The 8,854-nt window shown below is 42.1% G+C and overlaps 1 protein-coding gene across 1 annotated transcript in view; it reads right to left on the reverse strand.

Annotated features, from left to right (window-relative positions):
- Window positions 1–6,633, reverse strand: part of riok3 (RIO kinase 3 (yeast)) — a 10,692-nt gene extending 4,059 nt beyond the window's left edge. The window contains exons 1-9 of the mRNA XM_020621878.1: window positions 6,289–6,633; window positions 4,109–4,224; window positions 3,813–3,958; window positions 3,554–3,661; window positions 3,261–3,370; window positions 3,010–3,153; window positions 2,645–2,772; window positions 2,356–2,538; window positions 1,048–1,207 (exon numbers count right to left, since the gene is read on the reverse strand). Coding sequence (XP_020477534.1) covers window positions 1,048–1,207; window positions 2,356–2,538; window positions 2,645–2,772; window positions 3,010–3,153; window positions 3,261–3,370; window positions 3,554–3,661; window positions 3,813–3,958; window positions 4,109–4,224; window positions 6,289–6,324 — 1,131 coding nt within the window. The 5' untranslated portion in view covers window positions 6,325–6,633. The remainder of the gene's footprint in view (window positions 1–1,047; window positions 1,208–2,355; window positions 2,539–2,644; window positions 2,773–3,009; window positions 3,154–3,260; window positions 3,371–3,553; window positions 3,662–3,812; window positions 3,959–4,108; window positions 4,225–6,288) is intronic.
- Window positions 6,634–8,854: the final 2,221 nt, after the last annotated feature.

Genomic DNA, 8,854 nt, shown 5'->3' on the forward strand with positions numbered 1-8,854 from the left:
ATGATTTAAAATCTGGCTGTTCAGACCAGGTCATAACTCCAGTTGTCTGCGCATGCACCTCTGCCACTAGCTTGCCACTATTACACATTACTAACTTTGTGTCTCCTTTCTCCCGTAGTGTGTCCTCTCTCTCTCTCCCTGTACCTTTCTGCAGGTTGCCCTGGCCCTGGAGCTCTATGTCTCTGACGAGCAGTCACCGGCCACATCGACCTGATCAGTGTTTGATTGTTGTGTCTTGTTGCTTTTCTTCTTTTGTCTCTCCTCTATCCACTCACCCCAACCGGTCGAGGCAGAAGGCCGCCCACCAAGAGCCGGGGTCTGTCGGAGGTTTCTTCCGTTAAAGGGAGTTTTTCCTCCCCACTGTCGCCAAGTGCTTGCTCAAGGGGGATTTGTTGGGTTTTCCCTATGTAATAATATTGATAACAGTAAGGTCTAGACCTTACTTTGTAAAGTGTCCTGAGATGACTTTTGTTGTGATTTGGCGCTATACAAATAAAATTTGATTTGATTCTAGAAATCTTATGGCATGTCTCCTCGCTCCTTCTGTGACTTGCAGGCTTTAACTGGGACCTATGCACCTACCTTCAGAAAGAACTACCCCCGACTCAGGACTTTTTTTGAGGGGTAAAAGTATGGCCCAGGAATTTAGACCCTAAATATAAATGAAAAAGAACCAAGTCCCACAAAACATTCCTGTTCCCCAGGGGAAATTGATTTTGTGCAAATAGGCCTACACAGTCCTTGGTTTTACCTGAATTTAGTAAAAGGACAAGCTACTACAGCCCTGTTACCACACAGAGTACAAATAAATGATTGATGATTTAGGTAACTAGTTTAAGTCATTTATCAAGTAAAAAAAAAAAAACTGTCAGTGCATAAAGATCCAACATTAAGCTTTGTTTGTTTGTTTGTAACCTTCAGTTTAAGATGGAACAAAATAAAATATGTAAAAAAAAAAAACAAACAAAAAAAAAAAACAACCCTTTAGCCTGAAACTTACATCATCCACACACAGTACATGCTGTACTAGCTGTGCATTATACATACATGTAGGACCTGGTAGTACGCGTTCTTCAAGTCCTCTGAGCCCAACATGGCGTCTTTGAGTTTAGGAGCAGGAACGTGGTCTTTACCAATGAACGACATCACCAGGATGTGTTTCTTCAACACCACCACCTCTGGACAGGGGATCTCTGCCTTCTTCATCCTGAACACACACAGGTTTCTCTGTTCATGTTGCCAACATGGTGGCATTATTACAGTAACTTGGATGCAAGAATAGAAGCAGCAGAAAAAGCAGCACAAGGGGTGTAGCAGAGGCACGAGGGTCAGAAGATGGAGATACAGTTTTCATCCATGACTAGTACATGGCAGGGGTAAAGACTAATGTCCCAAAACCACAACAATAAGCACCAGGTTGTAATGAACGGACCCTCTAAGGCAGGGGTGTCAAACTCAATCGCACAGCACGCTTTAGGTCACGGGCCAAACAGGGTAAAAATTTATTGAACAGACTAAAACTAAACGTTTTTTGAACATAAATATGAATCGAAACAGACAGGATACAATATTATTTCAAAATAAATAAACTTGAACTTAAAATCAGTAACCGTATTTTTTCTAAGGCTTACATTTGAAAACACCTCCTTTTTGTCTGGACACAAGACGTCGCACACTTTCATCATGCAGCTCTTCAGAAACTCTCCCTCGGTAAATGTCCGGGCTGATTTTCTCCTCTGTCGCAATAAAACTTGCTTTCACAGCAGCTTCACTGTGTGATTTCGCTTTGGTGAAAACGTCTGCTGTGATGTCAGATTCCTCTTCAACTCCTCTACCTTCTGTAGCTTCTGCTCTGCATTCACGTTTTTCAGCTTGTCCTGATGTTTTGTCTCGTAGTGCCGTCTTAGGTTATATTCCTAAATTCCAGCCACATTAGCTCCACAAATAAGACACACGGGTTTACCGACAATGTCAGTAAACATATACTCAGCCTCCCACCGGTTTAGAAAGGCTCTGTTTTCAGAATCAACTTTCCTCTTGGCCATTGTTAGGGGCTAGCTTTGACTTGAAATTAGGGTTGTATACATCAACAGACGTTTGATTGATCTGCCGTAATTGATGCGGGAATGATCGCAGGTAGCCTATCGTTCAGTAAGGCAGCTGTTGTGCTGCATTATGGGATTTGTAGTTTGTGTGTTATTGGCGCTTCATATCACCGGGCCATTAAAAAAAAAAAAAAAAAAGATATATAAAATGATCACATGGGCCAGATGTGGCCCGCGGGCCTTGAGTTTGACACATGTGATCTAAGGAGATGTGACTCCCAGCAGTAACAGCACTGGGACTAGCATGTACCTGGCCAGGTTGTGCATCTCCTTCTCAGCCCACAGTCTGATGATCTTGCGTGGATTCAGTTTACTGAAGCGCTCCTTGAAGCGATAGTCGTCTTTGATGTAGCGGTCTCTGTTCCTGAACTCGTTCAGCGTCGTCTTAAAAACCTTGAGGACCACTTCATCAGGAAAAGGCTGCTCCTCCAGGCTACACAAACACACACGACATTTCAACACATTGTGTTCCCACAAAGATTCTTCCTGAGCCCCATGACATCCTGCTGGCCCACCCGTCCCTCTGTGTCCTCCCTCACCTCCCTCCATTAGCATGGAAGACCACAGACTCCTTCCCTGTGCTGATGCAGCCATTGATGTTTTCCAGCAGCCCGGAGTTCACCATCTTGTACATCAGGAGTCGAGTACGGGGGTCCACTGCTTGTTCCTGAGGAGGAAGGAGGAGTTTGTTTCAGTGTGAACAGGAAGCAAGGACCTGGATGTGTCATGAACGCTACTGTGTGTGTCTGAACAACAACAGAAGTGCCTGCACCCCTGGTCAGTATCACAAGAAGGTCAAGTACTCAAAATTCCTGCTCCTTTAACACGATTTTATTTGTTTTCAGCCAAAGCTCAAGAAGAATGAAGCCCTCAGTTTCTTAGTCCATTGTGTGTCTGTACGTACAGCGGTTGAGTGCTCCTTCTTCTCATGTAGTTTAGCGCTACGCTTCTGCTCGGTGTAGCAGTGCTGCTTCAGAGAGTTAAAAACCTGATTGGACAACTTAAGGTCCATCCCCAGACCATCACCAACATGGACCTCTGGAGCAAACTGGAGGAGTAGAAGATGCACAACTTAAGCAGACGAGCAACACAAAGTGACTGGTGGCCTGGCACCTCACGTTGGGCTGGCACCGTGTGCACCTGAGGCTGTCTCACCTTGTCCATGCGGGCGGTGTTCTTGCGGCCGCAGTTCACCTCATCATGTTTGGTGGTGATGTTCTTGCCTTTCCCTGCAAAGCCTTTCCTGGGCGTGGTCTGAGGCTTTTCTGAACACACACACACACACCCAGAGGCAGAGTCTGTGTAATGACTAAATCGAAACAGTAACTGTAACAGCCACTTTATCCACAGTGAGATAACGGAGATAAAACCTGGCCACCAATGATCTAAACTCATTAAACCCATCACTACTAGCAACTCCCTGCAGCAGGTGTTAAAAACTCTGTTACCGGCTCTGTAGGGGTCATCTCTGGTGTCCTGCCAGTCCACTTCATCCTCCGAGCTGTCGCTGTCTTCATATGGGTGGACCTTCAGGTAGTTCTCAAAGGAGATGGACACTGTGCGCGCACACACACACACACACACACAAAACAACGGCACTTACTCTGAATCTCCCTATCTGGTTTGTTATACTGTCAAAGCAGCGAAACAACAATCAGCCTTAGAGAAACGCTTTTAACCACATCTGTCCTGCTGATCTTGCTCTACCTTTGCTGTCTCCGTTGAACTTCTTCTCTTCACGGCGGAGCTGATCATCATATTCACGGTCAAACTGCATCTGCAACATCTGGGCCAGCATCAGGTCACTGGCCGTATCGGGAACCTCATCCAGCGACAATGGATCTGCTCCAGGTCTGAGGGACGTGAATCAGACAGAAGAAAGTTAAAGGTAAACAAAGGAGCATCAGTGACACAACATAAACACATTCAGATTCACTGCCAAATCAACTCCCCATGTTGTGTATCCACACACACACACAGTGGTGATGCTGGCGAGGACTCACTCTGTGAGCGTAGGGAAGGCGTGGTTCTCTTCATCCAGCTGTCTGGCCAGCTGCTCACTCATCACGTCAGCCAGAGAGCAGGCTGGAGCTGCCGGGGCCACTGACCCCCAGGGACTCTGCAACACATGACTGTCGGCTTTAGCATCACACTTCTTTTGGATGTCGCCGCACTCTGACCAAGTAGCTCAATGATCAATAACGTGTAGCTCACATTGGCCTCCCACAACAGCCCTGGAGTAAATCAAAGGAAATCAACATGTAACACAAAACAACCAAACCAATTACCATATACAACCAAAAAAAAAAAAGAAATTTCTCTTGATAATGCTTAGTCATTATGACTGCTGACAGCACATGAAATTGAACCTGATTGATTAGTTAATTAAAACACACAGAAAATTAAAATTATATACATTATTATGTATGAACTTATGAAAATCAAACTAGCTTTATGAGCCTCTCATGTGTAATTAGGTCTCATTTGGTTCACGTCTGTGTTTCTTACTTTTTCACTATCAGTGCATTTCTTATTTTTAGTACTCCTTTTTTAACTAGTCTAATTGATTAGTTGATGAACTGAAGAAAATAACTTTTATGAAAAATTATAACCAGTTATTTTTATAAGCAAAAAAGTGAGGACTTTGGTTATTTTCTGTTTTATATCTTTGGAAAGGGAATGTCCTCAGACTCTGGAATGATAAGACAAAACAAGACATTTGAAGTTGTTATTCAGGACTGTGGAAAATCATAATGAGAGAAAATCATTAGTAGCAGCTCTACTTTATTTATTACATCTGCCACAGTACCTGTATCTTTGTAAATGTATACTGCTCTTCTTCAAACTAAATGATCTCTTCCATCAATTAAAAAAAGCCACACTGGTAAAGGTTTTATAAAACTTTTAATTAAAAATGAAGCCTAGTGATCACAGGGAAATACACTGGCTTCTTGATTTAAGACAATTCCAGGACAAGAAACGAGAAAATGAATGTGATTCTAAGACTAATTAGTTGTGAACATCAGGCAGCTGCTCTACAAACATTAAACCGCCTGTGGACTGATCAGTCAAGTGTACAGTGAAACTCAGTTGTAACTAAACCTAGCAAACCCCTGACAGGGTCACAGCAGGACAGGTACAGTACAAGACACCAAGACCTTTAGGATCTTACGAAACAAGTTCAGGCACCTCTAAGTCAACATGTCATTTTCCCCAGACCTACCAGTTTGTGATTATGATTATTCTTTAGATAACTATAAATTTAAATGTTCTCATGAACACATTAAACAGCATTATATTTGAATAATTATACAAATGAAAGTATGATTTACTGTAATATTTTGAGCATACTGCCCATAGTGTAGTGTTAAGTTTTAGTTGCTTTTTCTAAGTTCATGCAATAAAAGGTATGAGAGCATTAACAAGGGCAGAAAGGCTCCATTTCCTTCTTTTCCTTTCTAAAATCACCACAGCATGTCATCTACCCACAGCTGCAACCGGTCACGTGAACAGTGACGTGAGGTTATAAAAACCCCACTGAACGTGAGTCACCAATGAACAAGTTCAGACATGTCTGGTCTCTGCCTGTGCTCGGACTAAGCCCAACCCAGGATTTGACTGGCAAAAATATTTACAACTTCAATATCTGTTTAAAAGTTTTAATTAGGTCTCCATATATTAAAACCATATCTTCTAAATGTTATAGCCTATGTGAGAAGTGTTACTATTTAAAACTAAATCAAGTTGTTTGACAGTCGACAACCATACACACATATTTTAGTTTATAAACGATATTCAGAGCACTAATGACGTGTGGAGGCCAATTTAAGGCCGACATGTTACAGAAATAGCGATATCATCGTAATCTTCATTCAGTAACGTTAACAGGTAACCGGATACTAAGATATGGTTAGTGCTCAGTTTATTTCAGTGTGTGTCTTGTCCCATCGTGGTCCCACTGGGGAGAAGCAGTTACCGGGTTGACGCTGCCTGTCCACTCACAGCGAGCGAACGTGATCCTTTCAGGGACTAATAAAGGTTTTTCTAATCTAACTGTCGGTGAAGACATATTGGATGAACACTAGCATTAGCAACTAACACCAGCCGGCTACCATCTAACTTTCTGAAAGATAACTACATGTGTAAGGCACAACAGACTTAATTAAACAAAGCACTGTCTTACCTTTGGCGTTTCTGTTGTGACTCCCGATTGATCCATGATTTATGTAACGATTATCTATGGCTTTATTCGGCGAACAAATGGTGGCTAGCCGCTGTGCTAACGTTAGGAGGCGTCTGGGGCAGACTTGGCGTCAAAAAACTCCCGAAAATGAGACCGACAACAACGTACTGTGTTGTGACAAGCACAGAAAACTGTTGTATATACTTCAGTTAGTACACAAAAATCGAATCTACAATCAGAAACAAAGAGTGGATTTTTTTAAATAACTCAAAAGGTGGAAACAAAGTAAAGCTGCCTTCTCCGTGCTGTCTCTACACCGACTGTTGCCAACTCCTCAGTAAGGAAAGTAGCTATTGGCTGTCGCTAAATGACATCATCGCCTATTTTTGCATAATTGTTCATTCGCCAGTGATTGTAATGGACGCTGTAGGACAGAGGAATAACGTCGTGAGACGAGAACTGAGTAAAAAAAAAAACACCCTAGATATGTTTAGAACTACAAATGAACTTTCTTCTGTTGATGCTTGTTTTGTTTTTGTTTTGTCATTTAAATAAGCCATCACTTCTCAAAATAACTGACTTTAATGCTTTGTCTAGACCCACATTACATAAATCAATTTTGCCCTGTATTGTTAAATGTTAGAATATCAAATTTAATCAAAAAACTGTTATGCGGGGTGTAATTGCTAGCTCAACATCCATCCCCCCTCCTTTATCCGGGCTTGGGGCCAGCAAAAGAGACACTGGCAGAGTTACAACGTTAACAATCTAAATGGACCAAAAAGAGACAACAGAAAAAGCTGTCACTGGTGCTGTATTCCGGTTCTTGTACCATGCTAACTCTGAGAGACGAGGCAGTCCAAGTAACTTCAAAACAGTGCTGATGTATTCCATGAACACAGGTAAAAATTAACATTACACGCTCAGGTATCTTCCACCTCCAACATGCACGCAGGCAGCTGAAGGATGAAAGACCCTGAACCCAACAGGCCTGTACATTATATCGCTTTGGGCTAGCCCCATACTACACAGGAACGCCAAACCGTGACGTCTCCCGGTGCCAGCTTTGCAGCTGACCATAGCAGTAGTCAAAACATGAAGAAAATCAATGTGTGTGTGTCTGTTGATTGTCTGGTGTGTAGCTAAGACATTCTGACAGGACATCCAGTGACATGTCATGACATTAAGCATAAGAAGATATTATGATTACGATTATGATTAAACACGTCATACAGTAATCAACTTTCTATCTAGTTATCCTTGTACATAAACGACCTGCAGTAACTCATGAAAATGAGTGAGCATTTAACAGCCTGAGCTAGACATCCTATCTACACTAAACATTCCTAATACAACAAGTACCTAACCAATATCTATCTGACTAAAAATAGCTAACACTGGCAATGTGACAAAATGATGGTAACTACTCTGCCCCTAATTCAGGTTCATTGTTTGCTTTTTCAGACCCCCCCTCCTCACACATGCTGTGCTGGCTCACAGAAAGAGTAGGTCATCTTTCTATAGCAGGTTCAGCAACAGCTTGTGCTCATAGCAAGCCTCACCAGACAACTTCAGACCATATCGGACATACAGGATGGAGTTAAGGGTCTGCGAGGACATTCGATTTCTAAGTTTGCATTTTACCACACTCATCTGGCTGAATAATCTCTCTGCAAAAACACCTTTTAGGGCTGGGAATATCTTCTCAAGTGACCGTGCAGTTGTGTTATTGCTGACATGTCCAAACAGAACAACACAATTTAAAAGATAGAAACCATTCAGAGAACTGGCCAATTCTAGGGTAGAACTTTATTGATCACACAGTGGGGAAATTCCAGTGTTCCAGCAGAAGTAAGGGACAAAAACAACAGAGAGCAAGCCACAAAAGACACCATAAGAACAGATACCACAAACTGATTTTGATAGACAAATTCAGAAAGCACAGAAAGAAAAATAACACAAAAGAGGACAGAGCTACTGGAACTTGCTGTCACTCCATGCGGCGCGTCTTAAAGACAAATCAAGAATACCCCAGTTGTCAAAAGAATTTTCAAAGAAGCCACGAAGTCACTGGAATCTTTCAATAAGGGATTGGTTTACTTGCAGCAAGGAGACAAGTCAGCATGAGCATACAGAGTTGTCTGAATAAGCTAGTCTAAACATCACAATATATAGGACAAAGAGAACTCCCTAAAGACGCATTCCAGGTGTTAATCAAGTTGAAAAGAAGATTCAAACAGGAAAAGTGAACTTGAGAGGCTTTGCCGGGATACCCCCTCAGACGATAAACAATATGTTGTCCGTTCATCTTCACATTATATGGCAGGAAAGAGTTTATAGCTGGCTCCTTTAAGTCTGGAATGCCATCCTAGCTGAACATATAACACAACATAGAGTACTGAAAACAAAGATAAAACATGTCCTTCAGTTCACACATGCAGTGTCTCACAGGTCCCTGTGATCTGTAGTCTGTTCTGAAAGCTTAAAATCCATCGAATAACATATGTTGGTTAATATATTGATTAGAACACAGTTTAAAACATACTTAATAATGTAATTTTCATGA

This window comes from Monopterus albus, unplaced genomic scaffold (genome assembly GCF_001952655.1).
Source record: "Monopterus albus unplaced genomic scaffold, M_albus_1.0 scaffold269.1, whole genome shotgun sequence".
Taxonomy (NCBI): Eukaryota; Metazoa; Chordata; class Actinopteri; order Synbranchiformes; family Synbranchidae; genus Monopterus; species Monopterus albus.